Below are 23,398 nucleotides of genomic sequence, written 5' to 3' on the forward strand. Positions count from 1 at the left end.
AATTCCTTGTAAATTTACATGTAGTAGTTTAGTGTTCTAAATAAATATGGGAGACACAAAGAAGAATAAATCATTGCAGTTATATATTTATATATATATATATATTTTTTTTTCTTCTTTTTTTTCTTTCTACCTGGGGCATTCTGAGCCCGTTGCCTTTTCCAGAGAGTGGTAAATGTAGAGAGATGAAATTAAAAACCTGTAAATAATCAGTGCAATAAAAGGATTATAAAAGCACTCTCAGTTGCTACGTGGGAGACTAAACTGAAATAATCTTTCTGGAGAGAAATATGCCAAAATGTATCAAGAGTTCTAAAAGAGTTCATAGCATTTAGTCAAATAATTCCACTTCCTACACAGTATTTTAGAAAAACAAGGAAAGGTACACATCAAGATATCTGCATAAGGATATTTACTGAAATGTTATTTAAAATAGTGAAAAATTAGAAAAAATCCTCAAACATTTAGAAACAGGGGATTGGTTCAATTATATTAGGCTGGTACAAATGTAATTGCGGTTTTTGCAATTGTTTTTTAACCTTTTGAAGTGTAATTACTTTTGCACCAACCTGATAATAGTTTTACAATAGCTTATTCTAATTAAACATCATGCTTTAAAGGTTATCAATACCATTAAAGTGTTCACACAACATAAGTGCAAAAAGCAGGTTACCAAATTATGTACTGTATACTATGATTCATACCCTTAGAATATATATGAGTATAAAAAAGCTATGTGTGCAAAGTATGCATGAATAGAAAAGAGCTTGGCAGTGTAGCTTAAAAGTCTTAAATTATCTTCTAGTGATTATAGGTATACTTTTCTGATTCTTTTCATATTTTTATAATAGTGTACGTTACCTTTTGAACAGAAAAATGAACATTATCTTCAAAAGCATGTTTCCAACATGAAAAGGAAAGCCCAGCAGCATTGTTTTCATTTATTTCCGTACACGCTAAATTTGGCAAGTTTAGTGTGAATACAAATGAGTTAGGGATGGCTAGAAATCCAGAAACACAAAGAGGAAGTTGAAAGACCTAGGAATTTTTAGTCTGGGGAAGGGGAAGGGATTTCCCAATATCTGTGGGTCTGCAGTGTCACGAGCGTGAACTCCGATTTTCTACAGGACACAGTGGGAGTTGGCAAAATACACTGGTTCAGTTCAAAGGAAACCTCCTGACACCGTGGGCTGTAAAGAAATAGCCGTCATTGTTATGACACAGAGAGTTTCTGACAAAGGAGTCAGACCTACGTGGGGACGTGGGGACGCTGTCTAGGATTCCTCGTGCTACTGGGAGGCTGCCCAAGGCGACTTCTGAGACCCCTCCCTGCACGGCTTCAACAGTGCCAGGAGCTGCTGGGAGGCTTGGAAAGGGAGGGACACTAAAGAGAACTGGGTGAGCTCTGCGGGACTCAGCTTTAGGGGCAGAAGTCTGAGTCAGTGGACACCTTCAGATCGGCACCCGCTTTCCCTTTGTTCCCTTTGCGTAGCACTGTCCTGGTGGCTAATCTGGTGTCCTGTACAGTCTAGTCCTGGGGCTGGAGGTACAGTGATGCTTATCCTAAGAGTTCAGTGTTCGTACCAAACGCTCTCTATCTGGGGACCGTCTTGGGGCATGGGGCAGGGGCTGTGTAATGTGAGGTGTCGGGCTACTGGGGAGAGGAGAGGATGGGAAATGTTGCAAGTTAGTGAGAAGCAGGGATGGGCCTGCGATTTGCTGAGAGCCTTTTCTATGTTAGGCACTCACAAAACGCATGAAGGTGTGATGCAACTATTCACTTTATTTAGTAGTTCATTATTCATGTGGAGTGCTAAGGAGAATTAGACTAACTTTTTCACACCGACTCCTCAATCTTCACATAAGGATAGGAAGCTTGCAATCGTTCATCTCCGGGCCTTTTCCCCAAAGTCAGAAATCACCCTTGGGATTCCTTGTGTGTGGCTTGGGGCACCCTGGGACACACGACGCCTGACCATTGCCCAGCAGGCCTTGGTCCCCAGCCCCAGAAAACCCAGTCTGCACGTCACGCTCACCCTTTCACTCCACTCGGTGAGGAACCAGCTCTTGGCACAGGGTCCCATGTCACAATTCTCGATGTCACTCGGCCGGAGCTTCATGTTGCATTCCTCGTCATCGACTACGTCCCCGATGTTGCTCACACACTTCACGTCACGGGTCCTCTGTCCCACTCCGCAGGGCACTGAGCACTGAAACACAGCAAGCTCATGTCAGTGGAATGGGCGGCGTTAGCGCTGGATGACTCTTCAGATAGTGCCCTGATCCTGTTACCTGCCACCTGAACAGAGGACTGTGGTGAGGCCCCCTGGGTCCGCTGCAATGCCATGCTACCTGGGGAGGGTCCCAGCCCTGAAAACTTCACAACCCTTTTCTCTAAGACCTTAGATATCTTGATTATTTTGTTCCTCTGAGCCTCAGTTCTGTCATCGATAAAATGGGAAAGCAAGACTGGAAGGAGCTGGTTCTACTAGCATTTGCCAACCTTCAGTCCACCATGACACATGAGAGACACGGGTACGCACACGGCTCCCCCTGAAAGTTGGCTGTGGTGACAGACACACCAGCCTTAAGTCTCTCGAGCTATCTGTACATGCTGCGGTTTACAAGCCCAGCCATCCAGAACCCCAGAGGATCGGTTCCCTCCCGGAGAACGCAGGGCGCTTTCCTGTCAGGTGTGGGTGGGGGAGGAGGGAGGGCGCGATGGGTCCTGGAGGAGGCGCTCGGGAGCAGGCCGCCCGCCCCACGTACCGAGGTCCAGTCGGTGCGGACCTGCCACTCGCTGCAGATCTTGAGCTGGCAGGTGCTGGTGGTCTCGGGCTTGTCCAGGTGCTGGCAGCGGTAGGGCTGCACGGTGAGGCTGCGGTTGGCGTACACCTGGCGGCACAGGACCTGGCGATGCTGCATGCCCAGCCCACAGGTTTTGCTGCACTCTGACCACTCCCCGATGTCCCAGCTGGCCCGGGAAGGAGAGAGCGACAGGGACAGAGCGCTTCAGTCAACAGGAAGAGGGAGGAGCTGACACAGAAGCAGCAGAATCCTTGTGGTGACTCTTCTCCCAGGGCGCTGCTCATCAGTCTGCCTACGCGCCACCTGACTCTGTAAAGGAGTCACCTCTGTTCCACATGCTATTTGCCTGTGATTAGGGCCCAGAGTCTATACAAGTCAAGAGAACTGAGAAGGTACAAATGACTTTTATCTAGATTGGAAAAAAAACACACCAAAACAAAACAAAAAAAACCCCTCCAAAGCTTAGTTTCATTACCCTGTAGAACATTAACCCACTTCGGAACTAACCTAGAAATCTTACTCCAGCATTCTTTATTTTCCATTAACTACTTACCTATCACCTTCACATAGCCTCCTGTCGTCCTGCTTTGTCATTTAGGTAAATAAGGCATTTAGGTAAATAAGGCATTTTATTACTGCGAGAATTAAGCTCGACCCCTGTTAAGGCCCCTTTTCCCTCAAAGCCTCCTATTTCTCCTCAATAACCAGCCCAAGGCCCACTAACCAGCCAAGAGCACAGATGCTCTTCCTGGCTTCCAGGCAGATGTAGTGTGACTTCCATCGTTCTCTCTCTCTGTACACAGCTCACCTACACCACTGACCACACGGGATTGGAACTCTTTGCTTCCCTTGTTGTTTTCCTTACCAGGAAAAACCCTAATTGCTCCTATTTCCCAAAGGCTGGGCTCCTTGGAGTGTGCTGACCTGCTAAAGGCTACGAGCTCCTGTGTGGATCCTGAAAGACAGGTGCGCTTGCAAATAGGCTGCATTGTATGCCTAGATCAAGTCTCATGTTCCCAAATCAGAGGTAGACTGACTTAAAAATGAGGTTATATCTGCTACTAAGGTCCTACACACAAGCATCCAGAAGTGACCTGATGACAGGTGATGGGAACAGAGTGGCCATCTTACAAGGCTGGGCAAGGGAAGATGTTGCACGGCTCCTCCTCGGGGGTCGGCTTCATGCTGGAGTCACAGTAGCTCTCAGGAACCTCTTCGTGAGTGTTTCTGTGCACACAACGAAATATAGGATACTGCGACCCTGCAAAGACAAGGAGAACAGCCCCTGCGATGTCGGTCTGTGATGGAGATGCACAGAGATCCAGGTTGTGAAGAGATGCCACAGAAGCAGAGCAATTCACCCACTCACCCCTCCTTCGTCTGTCTGTTTATACACACCTCTCACACAAGGGCTTTGTCAGCACCAGAAGAGTAGGAATAGTTCTTGCCCTCAAAGAGCTTATAATCTATTTGTGGACATTGTTTGAAGGCACTCAAAGGCAGATAAAAATATTTTTTACAAAAATTCAAGATCTCACTAGGCAGGGGAGTGATGATAAAACAAGCACAAACAATAAGTTCTTCAAGGATTTCTGCAAACATCAAAGAGAAAGGGTCCTAGAGGGTTCAGGCTGCATCCTAGAGAAAAGGTTGGGTTTGAGTAGGTGTGTGCACCTGTGTGCTGGAGGGAGGGAGCTATCCAGGTCACTGCACTGAAACAACAGTACCCGACAAACTGGCCTGCAAGCGCCAGATATGTTTAAGAGACAGTTTATGTTGGACTAGAGAAATAAGGAGATTTGAGAAAGGCTGTAAGAGCAGCTGGCTTCCCTTTTGTAAAACATTTTATACATTCCCCTGATACAGTACTGATCTAGCGGGATTTTAGTTATTTGAGTATATGTCTGCTTCCCATGAGACAGTGAGCTTCTCAGGGACAAGACTAATTCTTGTTCACCCCTGTATCCTCAGTACCTAGTAGAGTAGTAGGTGCTCAATAAAAGTTTGTTGAATGAGTATTTACCAGAAGTCTAATTTGTTTTTATTACTTTGTTAAAAAAAATCATACTGCCTCAGGAGTGTGTGTTTGTGTGTGTGTGTGTGTTTTAATATACAGCTTAGTTTCATTGGTTGAAAATGGATACATCTATTTTGGAGAAAAAGAATTTGTTAAGTGGAATTTCTAGCTCCCAAACAAACAACCCACAACAATCAATTCACAGTTTGGCCTTCCTCTTTGCTACCCCTTGGTGGCAGCACTGAGTATTACTAATGGACGTTTACAAAGTGAGAAATGTAACCAGCTAAAGGAGCAACGCAACTGCTGGAAGAGTAGGATACTCCTTTACAAAGCACTGCCTCCCCCCCCCCCCCCCCCCCCCCCCCAGTGTAGGCCACTGCACAATTCCTGCCTGGCAGAACGCTATCATTTATTCTGCAGCTCTGTCTTAGCTCTGTTGCTAATTGACAGACATTTATAGTTTCTGAACTTGCAACTTGCTACATTTTTAATTGTAACTAGAGGGATAACATTTAATATGTGTCTCAATATTTCACCTGCCATGGGCAGTGTTTCAATGCTTCTTTAAACTGATCTTGTGTGACACACTGAGCCAGAGTATAGTTCTTGTAAGAAACTGGACAGTTTGTAAGACAGTTTTGAATCTAAAGCAAACATTTGCTTAAAGTACTCTGGCAGTAAAAATTTACAATGTAGCTATAACTGGAGACCAGTATTTAAAATAAAGTTCCAATTAAGCATAATTATTAGCTGAGTAAAAAGCAGTACTGACTGTAAAATTAATAGGAAGCAAAAACTTTTGTGGAATTCAGTTTTGTCCAGCAACATATCTGCTTCCATTTAAGAAGAGAACTTTAATTAAATTCAACAAACATTAAGCATATTGTGTTGAGTTAAAAGGATGGATAAGATTCAGTTCACAGCTTGCAGGGTACCCGTTTGGGAGCCAGCTATTAAGGAATTAAGTAAAAATCTTACTGTTTAGCCTATCCTTTTCCCTTCAAGACCACAGGAGTTTAACTTTTCTACTTACACGTTTGTGGGTTGGAAAGCAAAAGTAACTACCCAAACCACTTGGCACTCAAGTGAGGGCGAAATGTAATATCTTGAGCTAAAAAGATACAGGTTACCATAGGAATGCTCTGTGTCCTGCAAAGATGGGTCCTGCTTGCGGCTGTTTGCACATGGCCTCTGCCTGCCTTCCCCTCCCCTCTTTTGGCCTTTACAGTACACTTGTCCATGGTCCAGCTCCAGAGTTTAGCCAAGGAAATAAATTCGGAGGCTCTCTCTCTTTCTCTGATGGTGAGAAAATACCAGATCTGTAATTCTTGACTCCAGTGACCACAACGGTTTCTTTCTTCGGGTCAGTTTTGATTTCTGCAGAAAGGGAGACATCTGGCCATCTCTTTACTGTTCAAGCATTCAATGTTCCTCTAATTGGCAGCAAGCAAGTATGGGGTGGTGAGGTCAGGTGCTGGCTGAGCTTCAGGCAGCGGAGAAAACCTGGGACCAGTTTGGTTGGGTTATATTTTGGGTGTATTGATCAAAACAGAAGTATGCTTTGTCAGAGCAGGGAACTGTACCACAGGTAGAGGTTGGTAAGGCATTATGGAGAGATCGCAAAATAAGGAGCAAGGGAAAAAAATAACTCTAGTCGGAACACCAGGAATCAGCCAAACCAAGCCAAGGGTTTACCAGATGGACAGAGATCTTGGCAATGAGCGGAGGGAGTCCTGGATGCCTGCGACAGGGCCCGTTCTGGGGTGATGATGTCCTAAACTTGGAAGTATTTACAGCAAGGGAATGTGTGGTCCAGTTAGTTCCACCAGGAAGGACTGGAGAAAAGTGAACGCAACACTGTGTGAGCATGAAGGGTGAGCTGACAAATGGCACATGCTTTGTTCCCATCCCATTATGTCCACAATGCAATGCCGTACGGTCTCCGGACAGGGCCACATCTTACCCTTCTGGAAGGCCTGGGCCAGGCTGCATTTAAAGACAGGAAATGGAAGAGACTCTTCTACACATGCCACCTGTGAAATCAAACTACCTGACAACAATTTTTATCCTTTTATAGTGTTCCCTTGTTTTCACCTAGTTCTGAGTGTATCTGGTTCCTTTAATGGGCACCACACCACGACCTGAATGGTAGAATATTTCAGTAATAATACATTTTGATCTTGGGTGCCTATTCAGTTGTGTTTCATACAGCTAACCTCTAGTGTCATGGACAGGTCCTCGCTAAAATGATTTTGGCCTTACTGCATAATTCTCTCTAGCTTTCTGCCTCCCTTTGCTGATTCCAATCTGTCTCTTCTCGCTGTAATAAACTGTAACCATGAGCATAGTAGCTTTTCTGTCTTATACGTTCTTATAGTGGGTCGTCGAGCCTGCGGGTGGTCTTGGGGACCCCCTACACAACATCACACCAATGAGCCACCTCACAGCCAGGCTCACAGAGGTGAGGGTTTGCCATGGCCCTCGGGCCCACCTGCACATTCCTCATTTGGGCATCTGCGGAGACCCTCCCAGCGCACGCATGGGCTCACCTTTCCCACAGGTTGTGGAGCATTCTGTTGTCCCGAGCTGCTTCCAGTTGTGGTCTCGGTTTCGTCGTGCGGGCTGTGGTGCTGGGGGTACCACATTGTCTGGCCGGTGGGAAGAAAATCTGTCAGGATGCCTGACAGGGAAGGTCTGCACTGATTCTGAGGTGAATATGTCAGGCGTCCCCCCGCGCAGATGTTCCTCGTCATTCCTGTCCTGCTCTTCTCCCTCCTCGTGGCTCCCCCCTTCTGTTACCAGCTGGCCATTGAAGGGCTCCCCTAGGAGACAGAAACCAACGCACACGCACAGATCAGTTTGGATGTTGCGTTGTAACTAGGAAGCTGCTTCACCGTTAGAAATCAGGTAGCACGTGATCATTTTTAATCCTTAGCACATATATTTAAAATAAACAGACACTAATTTCCCTAATATTCAAAACATTATTAAAAACGAATAGAAAAAGATGAATAGGAAAAGTAGGAAAGGGCCAGGGAGAGGCAGTCCACACAGAAAGAAATACAGATAGCCAAAGGTCATACAAAGATGCTACACAGAAATTTCACTCATAAGTAAAGCACTACATGTGAAAACTAGAACCACAACTCTAGTCACCTAACAATAAGGATTAGAACTTTGGAAACCCTTATATCCGTAAATCCTTTGTTGAAGGTGCTGGAAAACACGCTCTCATACACTGTGGGGGGAGCCTGCAAATAAAATGCAAATCTTGGAGAGCAATTTGGCAATATCTAACAAAAATTTGAATGTCCGTACCTTTGACTTAGGCATTTCAGTTTCTAGGACATTTGTTGTACAAATATTCCCATTCTTTTACACAAAGCTGTATGTACAAGTATGGTCACTAAAGCATTCTTTGAAATAGCCAAGCAGTAGAACGGGCTTAGATGTCCACCACTGGTACTGGTTACGATAAATGACGCTATCAGCATGAACGGAATACTGTTATTTTTTTTAAAAGAATGAAGCAAATATATGTTCTGACACGGAGATCTGACTCTGGTCTGTTATTTGGCGGAAGAAGAAAGCACACAGAATTCAGTCTGTATCACGTACACGCACACAGAGACGTGGCAGGACACTTTCTGAGAGGTGAATCTGTGATTCCTTCTTTATCTCCCTCAGTCAAGAGGAGCCAAGCCCTTAGATTTTTTTGCCTTGAATTTTTGCAGGAAAGAAAGCGAAAGCTGCTGTAAGTCAACAGCTCTTGCTTCCCACAGTGAAAGCCTAGCGCTCAGTAAGGATGACAGATCCCAGCGGAGACAGATGACCGGAAGAAGGGAAGGAGGAGGGGAAAGTGAGAGCGCTTATGAGAGAGAGGGAGAGAGGGAGGGAGAGAGAGAGGGAGAGATGTTTCCACGGTGGAAGAGGCAGGAGCGTGAGGTCTCGCGTTTCCTGACCACTGCAGTCCCTCACCTATACCAGGCAGGAACTTTTACTCACACCTGCAGTGTGTGTGTGGAGCCCCGTTTGGACTGAGATTGAATGTCTACCAGTTACAAAGAAGTTTCAAGTTAAAGTTAGATTTACGTTGGCTTATGGCAGAGAATGACATGTGATGTTCTGTGTACATTTAGGCTATAGACAAAGATTCCAATTGGCTGCAAACACGTGTGTACATGCATAGGAAAGGGCTGGGTAGAGTCCCACCAAATTGTTGAGCGATTCCCTCTGGGACAGGGGTAGGGGGAAGGGGGAAAAGTTTGGGGGGAGATTGCCTTCTTTTAGTGGACTTTTTTTTTTAAGAGCAGTTTGAGGTTTACAGAAAAATTAAGTGGAAAGCACAGAGTTCCCGTACCCCCCCTGCCCCCACCCATGCACATTATCAACAACCCTTCCCTCACCAGGGTGGTGCACTTGTTACAATTAATGACCCTGCATGGAAACAGCATTATCACCCAAAGTCCAGAGTTTACAGTAGGTCTATGGGTTTGGACAAGTGTATAATGACATGTGTCAACTATGCTGGTGTCATACAGAAGAGTGTCACTGCTTCTGGAAATGACTTAAAAGTTCTCTGTGCTCCACCTATTTGTCCCTCCCTCCCCTGGCAACCACTGATCTTTTCTGTCTCCATAGTTTTGTCTTCTCCAGAATGTCATAGACTTGGAATCATACAGTATGCAGCCTTTTCAGATTGGCTTCTTTCACTTAGTCATGTGCATTTAAAGTTCCTCCATGTCTTTTCATGATTTCATAGCTCATCTCTTTTTAGTGTTGAATAATATTCTGTCACCTGGGTGGACCCCAGTTTATTTATCTAAATTCACCTACTGAAAGACGTCTTGGTTGCTTCCAAGTTTTGGCAGTTATGGAGCAGGCACATTTTACTTCACATGTTTTTATTTTGATTGAATAATGTTCAAACACATATTAGCTTAGTACAAACTAAGGAGGCAAATTCTAGAGCTACTCTAGAATCCAGTTAAAACTTAGGGTTTCATGCCAGCCCGGTGGCTCTGGCGGTTAGAGCTCCATGCTCCTAACTCCGAAAGCTGTCAGTTTGACACCCACATGGGCCAGTGGGCTCTCAACCACAAGGTTGCCAGTTCAATTCCTTGAGTCCTGCAAGGGATGGTGGGCTGTGCCCCCTGCAACTAAGATTGAACACGGCACCTTGAGCTGAGCTGCCGCTGAGCTCCTGGATGGCTCAGTTGGTTGGAGCGCGTCCTCTCAACCACAAGGTTGCCAGTTTGACTCCCGCAAGGGATGGTGGGTGCGGATTGGTGGGCTGTGCCCCCTGCAACCAACAACAGCAACTGGACCTGGAGCTGAGTTGCACCCTCCACAACTAAGATTGAAAGGACAACAATTTGACCTGGAAAAAGTCCTGGAAGTACACACTGTTCCCCAATAAAGTCCTGTTCCCCTTCCCCAATAAAATCTTTTAAAATGCTTTAAAAAACCCCACTAAAACCTAGAGTTTCTCTACCCCTTCATCAGTGCTTTATTATTTAGTTGGCTTCTTACAATACTTCATGTTTTAAAATACTATATGCAAATTAAAACAATAGAGTCGAGACCAGGCATATTGATATAAATGAGACTGTCCAAGAGGTTATTAGCTGAAAACATTAAAAAATTTTTCGAGTGCTTAGTATGCACTGGGCACTAGGCTTGACATCTGATTTATTTGGTCTCCTCCTCTGCTGCACCCCATTAGAACAAAACAAAACCGTTGAGCGTAGCTTTTCCCCCTGTTTTGTAGACTGGGAGTGTATTCAGAGAAGTTACTGCCTTGCCTGAGGCTGCACAGCAAGGAAGTGGCAGAGTCGGACTCAGGCTCTGGCCTCCTGACTCCACTGGTATGGAGGGTGAAGCCTGGTCCAGAATGCCCCTTCTCACCAATTTTTTACAACTGACCCCTTCCGGGCCTGCCCTGTCCCAGGCAGCTGACCCCAGAACCCCAGGCTACCCGTTAGGTGAGACCCATTAGACTTGTCATCAAACATCATCATCCTATTGATTTCAAATAGTCTGTCCAATTGCCCCTACAAATCAGCATCAGGCCTCGGTGATATCAATAGTCTGCCATCTGAACTTGGTTCTCAGACTGTGTATTGCTCTTGGAAATGGCTTCAAAATGTTGTTTGCTGGGTGTGCTGACTTGGAGTTTGGACAGCACATGTAGCCTGCGTGCTGGGCACACAGCTCCCTGATATGTGACAATCAGATAACCCGGTTATCTAACCGGCTGCCCAGAGAAGGATGGATTGGCTGGATGTGGCATCTGTCCCCTCAACGCCTAGAACAGGTGCTGGACCAGGTAGCCTTTAGGCAGTCTAACAAGCGCAGGCTGGCCTGAGGTCACTGTGGGACCTGGGGGAGTGACCTAAGCTTGCTAAGCTTCCGTTTCCTCACTCGTAACATGAGGCTCATACGAGTCCCTCCCTCTGAGCACTGCGATGAGAATTCGATGGTTAATCTGTGTGAAGCGCTCTGCAGTGCCTGGCTCGCAGCGAGGACGCGGCAGTGCCTGGGAGGGACCGTCATCACTGACATTGCTGCAGACCTTCCTGTTTGAAAGATGGAAAGGATACTCTCCATTTGAGTGGTGGGCACCCTCATTGCTGGGTAAGGAGGTATCTGCAGAGCTGAGTGCTGTGCCATAGCCCGCAGCAGCCCCGTGAAAGCTGCCTGCTCTGTCCGGCAGCAGAGCCCCCAGGGAAGAGGCAGATCCATATTCTGTGTGGAATGGTGTGAACTCCACATTCTTTTCTTACAGGTCAAAGTAGTGTTAACAGGAGCAAAAGGGAACCTCAAGAAAAGGCACTGGCAGAAAGAGTAATGGCCCTCAGAAGATGTCTGTGTCCTAATCCCTGGAACATGGAATATGTGACCCCATATGGCAAAAGGAACTTTGCAGATGGAATGAAGTTAAAGATTCTGAGATGGAGAGATCATCCTGGATTATCTGGGAGGGCCCAGTGAAGGGTCCTTATAAGAAAGAGGCGGGAGGTAAGAGTCAGAGAAAGAGACGTGATGATGGAAGAGGAGGGTCAGAGTTAGAGATATTTGCAGGTACTACTCGGCCAGCTCTGAAGATGGAGAAAAGGGCCACAAGCCAAGGAATGTAAGTGGCTTCCTGAAAGAGGAAAAGGAACCAGATTTTCTCCTAGAGCCTCTGCAGGGAGCATGGCCCACTGACATGTTGATTTCGGCCAAGCAAAACCCATTTTAAATTTCTGACCTCTAGAACTGTAAAATAGTAAAGTTGCATTGTTTTAAGCCACTACGCTTGAGGTAATTTGTTATGGCAGCAATAGGAAACTAATATAGGCATTCCAAAATGAAGAACTGGAAAGAAAGACCCAGGCGTTCATGTCATTTTTGAATCAAGTTCATGCGACACTCTTATTAGTAAAGGCTCAGACAAACGGTGAAGAATCTTCTGATATCTGGGCCACTGACTCTGAAGTACGTGTCCCTGGCTTTTCTCTGTGTTGACTAAGAGACGGAGAATCGCTGTGCAAGAAGAGAGACGCGCTTTAAAGGGAAATGACACGAGTGCTTGGCAGCAAAACATGGATTTTACCTGGTCTCCTGTGAGGTGGCACCTGGGGGCTGATGGCGTTGGTCCCCATGATGACGTACTCGTAGTGGACTCCTGGGTTGGGCTGCTGGTGTATCATCTGACAACACAAAAGCCGATGTCACTGCACTGGCACACACGCACGTCCCTTTCCTCCTGGCTCTGAGTTCAGTGGTATGAGTGGTACTATATAAATGAGTGGGTTGATTCACATGTAATAATATTAGTGGACCTGTGACAGATTAAACAAAAACTATTTCCAGATGGCTTTTTATTTGCTTTTGAAAAATGAAGAACTTAGAAGAAAACTAGGCTGAAAGTCAAGATTTTATAAGTTCCAAGTAGGAAGATGGGCAATGGTAGTGGAACCTTTCTGTTGGCTCCCAACCATCCTCATACCGTGGCTTAGATTTTGCTCCGAGCTCTCAAAATGTCCAAAATAGATACATGTTTACATTACAGAGAACCTACTGGAACACTAGGTGGCGAGTTAGAGTCAGCAAAGAAGAGCCAGACCTCGGGCAGGGCCAGCCCTGGAGTCCTTTCGTTTTCCTTCCAAGTTTTCTACCTGGCAGATGAGGCTGGCACAGCAAAGGTCCAGCCCAACCCTCTTCCTCGTTGACTCTTGGGTCCCACCCCTTCTCATCCATAGAAAACTTCAGAATCACAAAAAGATGGGGTCAGGAAAACAGGTATAAGGGAAGTAACTTTCTCGCTGGGTCCTATTCTCTCAGGAACTGAGGACAAAAGGAAGATAGCAAGCATGAAACTGCATCCGGCTGTGGAAGGCAGCAAGGAAACTGTCTGAGACAAAAACACCAAATCTGTCTGCATGGCCCAACAGAACGAATCCCTCCCTGTTGGCTCTGGAGCACAGATCCTTTGGCCCACAGCTTTCCTGGTAGGCAAGAGGGTAGGGGGCTAAATGCAGCGCAGATATGAGCCAGGCAAAGAGACTCTGTTCCATTTTGATATTTCTGTCTGTACTGCTGTTGACCAGCTGTGTAGCCCAGAACAGGTCCCTTCAACTCAGTTTTTTATTTCTTCAGCTGGAGAAGAAGAAAGTTAGAATACAGCAGATCTCTTAGGTCCTTTTAGCTGCAAGTGCCTCAGAGTTAGTCCTGCATGGGTGGGGTCCTGTTTGGTCCTGATTATGTCTCTTATGTCCATTTATGCCATCGTCTCTTGCCTCCTCCCTCCATGTGAAATGGGGCCTCCATTCTATAAATCACTCGCAGAAGGCAGACATGAGACCCCCTGGGCTCCTTATACTCAGAAACCTTGGTGGTGCACACAGAACCCCGCGAGACATGGTGGTGTGACCTCAGGTTCCTGCTGTCTCCCCTTCTTCCCTCGCTTCTCCTTTCACACAATTTGACAATGGGTCTGAGGCCGGAAACCCTCCCTCCCTCTTCTGTGCCTCTTCTGCGTGAGCATTCATTCCGCCAGTGCAGACCTTGTCCCATTTATGAAGTTATTATTGGCTACCACATCCCAGACCACCCACGATGGGCCTTTAACAACCCGGGGTTTGAATCCCTGATGCTATTCGAAACTTACTCAGAGTCCAACAACCCACTGGACAGCGTAAAAAAAAAATATTCAAAATTAACTATAACAAGGCTTCCTTTACAGTTCTGGTCCTCGAGCCGCTAGGCCCGAGAGGAATGAGCATGTAACTGTATAGTTGGAGAAGCACTATTTATAAAACTCTCACACAGCTCACATCTTGTAGACCAGCATGGCTTTGTAGGCGGGGAGAGAATGCGTATCTGTGGGTGAGCTCATTCTTTTTATCATAAAAACCCAGTTTCAAGCTTTTGTTCCCTGATCTTTTTAAGAAGACTAGATTCTAGTGGTTGCTTTTAAAAAAATAAGGACCATTTTTAACTCTTAGGTAGCTTAATAATTTAGTTTCTTGTAAAATAAATCAAAGTTTTGTCTTCTGTGAAGCAGGGGACTTTTAGTAAATCTCTGTATTGTGTTGTCTAGTAAATCTCAGCGCTTTATCGTGTCATCTGGGATACTCTGGAGCTCTCCTGTCTTCATCAGTTTTAATAGAAGAGCTCTGAGCAATCTTGTCTTGCTCTAGGCATTTGCTTGCTTTTGCCATAGAAAGAAAACATGCCAAATTAGCATTAGGAGGAAAGTGCCTGGAGGAGATCCAATGCTCATGAAATAAAGGATATGTTTTGCCTCTGATTTGATTCAACAAGTAAAATTGGTTTTACTGGGTCAATAAACGCTGAGGGTTAGAAGCATCTGGTAGAGTTTAATGTTTCTGTGAGCCAGGTACATTCAGGGTGACTAGCACAGATGAACACCAAGATTTAAGAACACCTCAAAAGACTCCACTCAAGTGGTTTTATTGAGCTGGGGCAATAATGTGTCGCTTGTTTGTTCTAAATGTGGCCCTTTGAAGCAACAAGATACAAAATCCAAAGAATAGCCCAGAAACATCCAAACTCACGTAGACATCCAAGATCTCATTGGTAGGACCTTCAGCCAAAAAGGACTCTCCAGCAGTGCTCGAAATCTCATTTGGACGCTTATAGGTGAACATCGTCCCTCCACCCTCGTATTTTCCAGGCCGGTCAATTGCCCAGTTCCCGTTGATGATGGAGCGGCCAGAACGACTTCGCAAGGCTGTGGAGAAAAATGAGACAGTTTCTCAAGTAAGCCCAGGGTGTGCACAAGGAACTGACCTCCCCTGACCCCAGTTGCTGGCTTATTTACACAGCAAGTTTTTCATTAGGATCCGCTATGTGCCAGGCACTGATCTAGGCCCTGGGGCAGGACGAGGCATCCAGACCACATCCCTTTGGGCTTAACCAGCTCTTCAACCCACTTTGATCCACCATTTGGATACAGCAATGAAGGGTGGGAGTGGTTAGGTGCGAAGGATATGGAAAACCAGAGGGAAAGAAGAAAGTGAGATGAGGAAGATAAAAGGGAGGGGGAGGGGAAACTGTATTATAGCCCATTATCTAGGTGAGAGGTTGCATACTGGCAGCTCATGAGCTGATTTTGGCCTGCAGGTGGGCTTGGTTTGGCCATCGCAGTGTTTTTTTTAAAGTATAATTGAATCTAAATTTAAGAATTGGGAGATTTCACATAAAAAAGTTAGAGTACTAGCTTGTCTTATAAAACAAGAAGACATGTTAACACTGGCTCCATTCCCTCCAGGCAGCAGTCCGTTGGAACTGGGGAGGACGGCCCATTTGCACGGGGCCTACAGGCTCTGGTTTGTCCTAATCCCCACCACTCCCCAATACTCCCCAACACCGAGGCTAAGTCTCAGCTTATTACCCACTTACTCATGAATATGAACTATTCATTCATTCCCTGTGTGATCGTGCTTGCGTTGCTATTTTTCTAATACTTTTCCCACTTGTATGTCTCCTAAAAATGGCAAAGCTAAAGAAAGGCCAGGAGGTTTCCCGTGGTTTTCTCCTACCTGGTCAGCTTCATTCGTTTATACTATCTACCTCCCTGCTTTCTGTGGGCTTTGGGGGCTGTGGACTGTTAGGTACTCCACACACACGGTCAGAATCAGTCTTCATAACAGTGCTAAGCAGATGTGTGTCCCTGTCTTTCAGAGAGGGGTTCAGGGACCAGCGAGAACTTGTTCAAGGACATGAAGGTGGTCAGTGACGGAGCTGCAATTTGGAGCCCACACTCAGAGGGGAGGTAAGAAACCAGGATTAGGGTTACTGAGAGAAGAAAAGGACGGCATGTGAGAGCGGACTTGCTTCCCTTAGACATGTGGCATCTTGAAAGCTGCCAGCCAATGGCAGATTGGGTTAAAAGAGATCCTGTACTAAGTGCCATGTACACAGTGGGCCCGTGGGGGTCACCAGCTTTTTGAACTTTCACTTTTCAGAGTGCCTAAATTTAATTTTTCACAACACAATGTAGAAAAATTTATCTATGAACAAAAGTAGTGAGAACAATATGAGAAACCTCCAGGTACCCATTGCCGAGCTTCAACAGTGGTCAACTCATGGCCTATCATGTTTCACTTTGCACGTCCCAGACCCCATTTATCCTTCTATGTTTCAGTGGGTGTCTCTAAAACACGGGGACTCTTAGTGTCAGAAACCCATTTCCAGCAGTGATTCTACAATGGGCCTTCCCAGGCCTGCAGAGTTAGAGGCTGCTCAGAGTGGGGAAGGGCCTCCAATTCTGAGGACGCCTCCCCTGCGGACTCTACCCCTGGCTGGCTGGTTGCCATGGCTACTGAGAAACATCACCTGGGGAACTGAGGTACTGAATACTGAATCATAAAATCAATTCAGCTTATTGAGTGGCAACGAAGGGTCAAGAGTGGAGACTGTGGAAGAACAGGTTTGGGCTGTTTTCTACCAAAACCGCACTTCTTGAGAGCGGTCCACTTAGTGTTTCCCTTTCCTCACTTCTCAGTCATTCCTCAGCCACCTCCTATTTGACTCCTGCCTCCATATTCCACTGAAACAGTTCACATGAATGTCACCAAGACTGTGACATTTAGCCTTGTTGCTAAATCCAGTGGGCATTTCCCAGGCCTCCTCTTATGAGACATTTCAGCAGCATTTGGCACTACTGACGACTCCATCCAATTTGAACCATTCTTGTCCTGGTTTTGGGACACCACACTCGGCTTGCTTTCCACCTGCTCTCGGCATTCTTTAAGGATTAGGAGTAGACGTGACTTGGGTGCTGTACTTCTTTCATGGGCCATTTCACCTATGCCCATGCCTTTAATTATTATATCCAGTGACTCCCAATCTGGACTTTTCCTCTGGTCCCAGACTTTTATATCTAATTGCCTACTTGACAGTTTCACTCAGATGCGTTGTTTAAGATTGAACTAATCCCTGACCTCGTCCAGTGTTTCTTATGTCAGTAAACGGGACCACCACCCACCTAATTAGAAACATAGGAATCCTGGATACCTCCTCCCCTCGTGATCCCCTATATCCAATCCATCATCAAATTTTATTTGACCTCCCTCATATTTCCTGAACCCATCTGCTTCTTTTCATGTCCACTGTCATAAGCAAAGGCTAAGATACCATCAGAGCTCATCTGGACTAACTCAAAAACCTTCTAATTGGTCTTCCTGCTTCCCTCCTTTTCAGCCAGAGTGATCTTTTCAGAATGCCGATTTGATCACCAACTAAGGCTCCAAATCTTTCAATGGCTTTCTATTTCTCTAGGGGGGGGAAAGCCCATTATTAATGGGGCGAGGGCCCCAGGTAATGTGGTCCAGACTCACCCTGCATCACTGTCCTTCTCTCTGTGCTCTGTTCCCTGACCTTCTTTTAGCTCCTCTAATAAATATATCATGTTCCTTCCTCAAAACTTCCTTCTTCCAGAAATGCTTCCCCTCCCCTCCAATCCTATTTGTTCGTTAAATGTCAGCTTCTCAGGGCAGTCTCCTCCCACCCCTGGTCCAGGCCTGTCTCTTCTCTCACATGCAATAAGAGATCCAAAAACCTTTCCTTCCAGGCACTTAACTCAGTCTGTACTTACGCCCATTCAGAGCATGGTTTGATTAATGTTCGTCTGCCAGTACACTGTAAGCTCCCGAAGGGCAAAGATAGTGGTGTTTCCTTCCCATTTCAGCTCTAGAGCCCAGCAGAGTGCTCACCACCTACTAGGACCTTCATCATATCTGCTGAATGCACAAAATATGCAGTAGAGAAAGGCAACAGCTCAACAGAGAGATAGGCGAAGAATGATAAATAGGTAATGCACAGAAAAGCATGTACAAATGAAAATATGCTCTACCTTACTGATAATTTAAGGAATGCAAATCAAAATGGGATATTCTTGACCCACACGATTGGCAAATGTTTTAAAAGAGTTAATGCCGCCAGAACTGACAGGTGTGTGAAAAAGCAAGCACCCATAACACCGCTGGTGGGGATGCAAACTGACTCAACCATTTGGGAGGGCAGTTGGTTACATATGAAAACATTGACTGCCCAGACCCTTAACCTAAGAACTGTACTTCTAGGAAACTACTTGAGTGGTATCTTTCTCTAAATAATATAAGAGTGTTTGTAACAAGGATATTCTCTGCAGATTTTTCTTAAATATAGAAAAACTAAAAACAACCTAAATATCCACCAGTAAAGGGCTGCTTAAGAAAATTGTCATCTTGGATATCCACACAATGTGACCCTAAAAATACGAGATAGATCTGTGTGTGGTGGCATGGGAAACAGTCCATGACATATTAAAAAAAAATTTTTTTTATTGGGGAATATTGGGGAACAGTGTGTTTTTCAAGGGCCCATCAGCTCTAAGTCATTGTCCTTCAATCTAGTTGTGGAGGGTGCAGCTCAGCTCCAAGTCCAGTTGCCATTTTCAGTCTTTAGTTGCAGGGGGCACAGCCCACCATCCCATATGGGAATTGAACCAACAACCTTGTTGTTGCGAGCTCGTGCTCTAACCAACTGAACCATTCGGCCGCCCCTCTGGCAGCTCGGCGGCAGCTCATTGCCTTCAATCTAGTTGTGGAGGGCGCAGCTCACTGGCCCATGTGGGAATTGAACCAGCGACGTTGGTGTTCAGAGCTCGTGCTCTAACCAACTGAGCCATCTGGTCATCCCCCATGACACATTTTTAAAGGAAATAAAATGCAGACCAATGTGTTTGATATGATCTCATTTGTATATACTTTTAAATAGAGGCGTATACATAAAACATGTAGGCACATGAATAAACTTTTAGAGAAACATAGTCATTAATCTGTTAACATTTGGGGACAGGAGCTAGGGTTTAGGTTGGGGTGGGAGACGAGAAGGGAGCCATTTAGTTCTCATTGTATAGCTGTTTACTACCATTTACATTTTGTTTTACCATATGCCTCTATTACTTTCTTTAAGGCTTGAACATTTTAATTTTTAATAAAGGACAGTGTACAAGCAGAAGTACTCCTGAGGGATATGCATATTTCCCCCTTTCATAGCTACTCCTTAAAATCCCATTCAGAGCATCATCAGAAGCTCAGAAATGAGGTAAGTTCTGGCTAAGACTTTATTGCTCTTAATGGCAATATTGTAGAGAACACGTTATTATCTGGAAACCAAAAAGTCCAATCAAGAACCATTTGAAATACTGTATAAAAGAGAGCTAGCTGCAATGGCCTCCCAGGAAATAAAACATGGGGACCCTTAAAATGTTTTTACCATCTACTACTATTACCTATGCATCTCCTTTAAAGGTTTAGATGAACCTTTACCCATATAACAACAAAACATAAAAAGAAGCTATATCAGATGTTTAGCAAACATGGCCCTGATTCCATATACTCATGGGTTAGCTTTTGAAATCGCTCCTAAACTAGGCCCAACTTGGCTTGGCATATCAAAAGCAGCTGCATCTCCAGGTTACGTGTCTGTAAGCAGTTCCCGGGCTATAAATGATGCCCAGGAGTGCCCCACAAAAGGTGCAGGTGACTCCTGACTCTTGCTAGCGGGTGTGTTCACTGAAGGTTAAGCTTTGGCAAAGCCTGTTTAAAAGGCAACCTCACAGCCATGTCGATGTGAAGAACTCTCCACTCTCGTTTGGCACTGGGTTTCATTCCAGTTTTAGCTGTCAACACGAGGCATACATATTTGGTCTAAATGCCTTTCTCCAAGAGTCATATAGGAGTTGCTTATATACCCAAGCCCTGCCTCCCATAATCTTATTGCCCATCACAGACCACTGGCTTCCACAATCAAATAAAGAAGGGGGTTTCCTTACAGCAGACATATCACTGTGACTAGATGTCTGTGTCTTTCTTTGAAAAATGAAGGTTAAGTTTTTCCTACTAGCAAAATTCCAAGCTTCTTAATATTTCTGCGGTTCTTAGATGCTGTTTGGGAAGTGGCACGACCAACTCGAGGGCAAAGGGAGAGGACACCACTGGCACCGCCACAATGCCAGCTGGAGGTCTGCAGCCCGCCGTTTTCCATCGAGTCCACAAGCCCCCACAGAAGCCCCCATGTAGGCACACACCCAAGCGAGTCTCAGAATATGGTGGCTAATCTGGATACCCTGAAAAGGCAACACCACTGTTCACTTCATACTGCCACGTTGGAGGGCTGTGGCAATTACATCTTTATGTCAGCATTTGTTCTACTATAAATGTAGGCAACAAACCGTAATAGTATCAGCAGTGCTGAGACTTTGTCACCAATAGAAATCATGTATGTATTTTCATGACATTACTGATGTTACAGATATTTTAAAAATTTGTCTAAAAACTCATCATTATTTTGAAATGACAATAATTGTCAGACCTTCCATGAAATTTCCTTTTTTAATGTTAAAGAAGCACGTGTTTCTATATTGCAAATTTGTTTTCGGAAAATATTTTGATAATTATATTTCAGTGTAATTGGTTTCCTTTGTATTCTTCTATATCTTATTTTATGGATTTAAAAGCAGTATTCTGAGAAGGTAGCCATAGACGGCCAAGGGAGTCCACGGCAAAAAACATGCAGAACCTCTGGTTTAATAATTGCTGGTTTTCATAACACAAATGAATAGAGAATATAGTCCATAATACTGTGATAACTTTGTATGGTGACAGAAGGTAGCTAGACTTTTAGTGGTGATCACTTTGTAATGTGTATTAATAAATACCCAATCACTATGTTGTACACCTGAAACTAATATAATATTATAAGTCAATTATACTTCAATAAAAAACCCTACAAATGAACTCATAATATGAATGCCAATCCCATAAGGCAAGCAGGACACATATTACCTTTCTTATACAGAAGAGGAAATACACGCAGAGAGATCGAGTTACTCGCTGAAGGTCATAGACTATCATGTAGAGTTCAGGACCAGAACTTTGATGCTCTGATTCCATCTCCTTCCCCTCACACCTGCAGTTCTGAAAGCGGGCTTTGGACCAGCAGCGTCAGCATCCCTGGAAGCTGCTTAGATACACAGGGTCAGGCTGGCTGAATCGGAAACTCTGGGTGAGGGCCTAGCATCAAGCCACCCCTCACCCCCCGTGCTTGTGGTGCATTTAAAGTTGGCGACCCACTGCAGCACATCTTCCCTCATGTCTTATTTTTGAGTCCTGATCAAAAGAGAAGGATTCTCAATCAAGAAAGGAACGGTTTCACCTCTCATTTTCTGGCTCTGCCTGGGCAACAGGGCAGACACAGGGAGGAGGAAGGCAAAAGGCCAGTCAGGGGGTGGTGGCCTTTGTCCCACTCTCCTACTGAAGCTGTCACCACGTACCTGCCCTCCCTGTCTGCAAACATTTAGGATTCCCAGAGCCAAGTTTTTCTGAGGGATCAGCCATCCATCCTAGAGGGCGCCTATAATCGTCTGACTTTATACACAGGGCATAAGCCGTTAAGGGTTTGGATTGTGACTAATCCTTGGGGGTGGGGAGGTGTAAAAGAGAGTCCAACTCAACGCAACACAAAATGATCTCCAGACGCTGAGTAAGCCCACATGTTGTATTGTTAAATGCTGGGATGCACAACTTTTCCCATTACTGACTCTGGATGTGTCTTACAACAGAAAAGCAGTAGCTGCCAGGCGGATGATTAAGGTCTGATGTAGTTGTCATTTCCTGAACACATGTGAAATTGGTCTGATTAGGTCATTTCAGTTGAGTTAACTGCATTGGCAGCTCCATTTATAGCTGTATTAATTTTTTTTAAAATTAGGATATAACTTACATACAGCAAAGTATTTAAATTATAAGTTTATAGCTTGCTTTTTTAAATATTTGTATTCCACCTGTGTTACTATTACCTGAATAAAGATATAGACCACTCCAGCCCCCCCAGAAGACTCTTTTCTGTCCCCTCAAAGTCATTACCCCAGCCCCCCAAGCCTCAAGGTTATCACTACTCTGCTGTCTAGCACCATTACTTTTGAATTTATCATAAATGGAATAATACCACACACACTCTTTTGTGTTGGACATCTTTTACTTAGCTCGACACCCATGAGATGTGTTCACATTGTTGTGTTTGTCAGTTCATTCTTTTTCATAGAAATTTGGCATTGTACTATACAACCATGCCACAATTTATTTACTTTTTCTATTATTGATTGACTTTTGGATTGTTTCCAGTTTTTGGCACTTATGGGTAAAGCTGCTGTAAACATTCTCCTATGTGTTTGGTGGACATAGGTCCTCATTTCTACTGGGGATATACCCAGATGCTGAACTGCTAGGTTATAGGTACGTGTATGTTGTAGTAGACATGCCAAACATCTTCCCAAAGCGGTGGTACCCTGGAGGCGATGTTGTTGGGAGCCAGGGACCTCACTGTGGAAAAGGATACATGCAAATATGGAATGGGGGATGGCAACATAGAACCCTGTGGTGATGGATTTGAATTTGAGGCAGTGTGACTTTATGATTTTGAGATTATGTATATGTGCATGTTTCTATGTACATATGTATGTATATGTAGGTGAGTGGAATGGAATACACACACACACATAAACACACACACATACACACACACACACAGACACACACACTTCCTAGCTCTGTCTGCTAAGAGGTCTAAGAAGCAAAAACACTCCAGTGGCAATAAGCATACCTACTGCCTTGCTCTTGGTCTCTAACACCATTCCTCATCAAAAGGCACCGTTTCCTGGAGAGGTGACTAGTTTCAGGGGTGGTGCAGCATAGGGACAAGATTAGCCTGGAAGTGTTCACAAAACCAATGGGGACATGTCACGAGGGCATAGGAGTCGCTTTACAGGGGTTCCTACAAGCCACATCTGGAACCCTTTGAGCACCCAAATAAGAGGGGTAATGAATTATGGATTTCTTAAAAAAAGGAAATTTATGAGTTCATACCAATAATAAGTAGATTATTCTCATAAATATAATAAATATGTGGGGGAGAAGGGAGACCTCTTTCTTGTGAGGGATTTCGAGGGCTGGCTGGAGGTGGAAAATTATTTTGCAATCATCACAGTCAAGATTGACTTGGGCAAGAATCGTG

The 23,398-nt window shown here is 44.9% G+C and overlaps 1 protein-coding gene across 2 annotated transcripts in view; it reads right to left on the reverse strand.

Moving 5' to 3' along the window:
• Window positions 1–23,398, reverse strand: part of THSD4 (thrombospondin type 1 domain containing 4) — a 583,467-nt gene that overhangs the window by 29,202 nt on the left and 530,867 nt on the right. For both annotated transcript variants that reach the window (XM_074328210.2, XM_019736037.3), the window contains 6 exons: window positions 14,893–15,068; window positions 12,426–12,522; window positions 7,378–7,650; window positions 3,940–4,069; window positions 2,770–2,974; window positions 2,037–2,210 (listed from right to left, as the gene is read on the reverse strand). In XM_074328210.2, the coding sequence (XP_074184311.2) occupies window positions 2,037–2,210; window positions 2,770–2,974; window positions 3,940–4,069; window positions 7,378–7,650; window positions 12,426–12,522; window positions 14,893–15,068 (1,055 nt within the window). The remainder of the gene's footprint in view (window positions 1–2,036; window positions 2,211–2,769; window positions 2,975–3,939; window positions 4,070–7,377; window positions 7,651–12,425; window positions 12,523–14,892; window positions 15,069–23,398) is intronic.

The sequence above is a fragment of the Rhinolophus sinicus genome, chromosome 3, assembly GCF_057876585.1.
Source record: "Rhinolophus sinicus isolate RSI-liver-muscle chromosome 3, RSI-T2T, whole genome shotgun sequence".
NCBI lineage: Eukaryota > Metazoa > Chordata > Mammalia > Chiroptera > Rhinolophidae > Rhinolophus > Rhinolophus sinicus.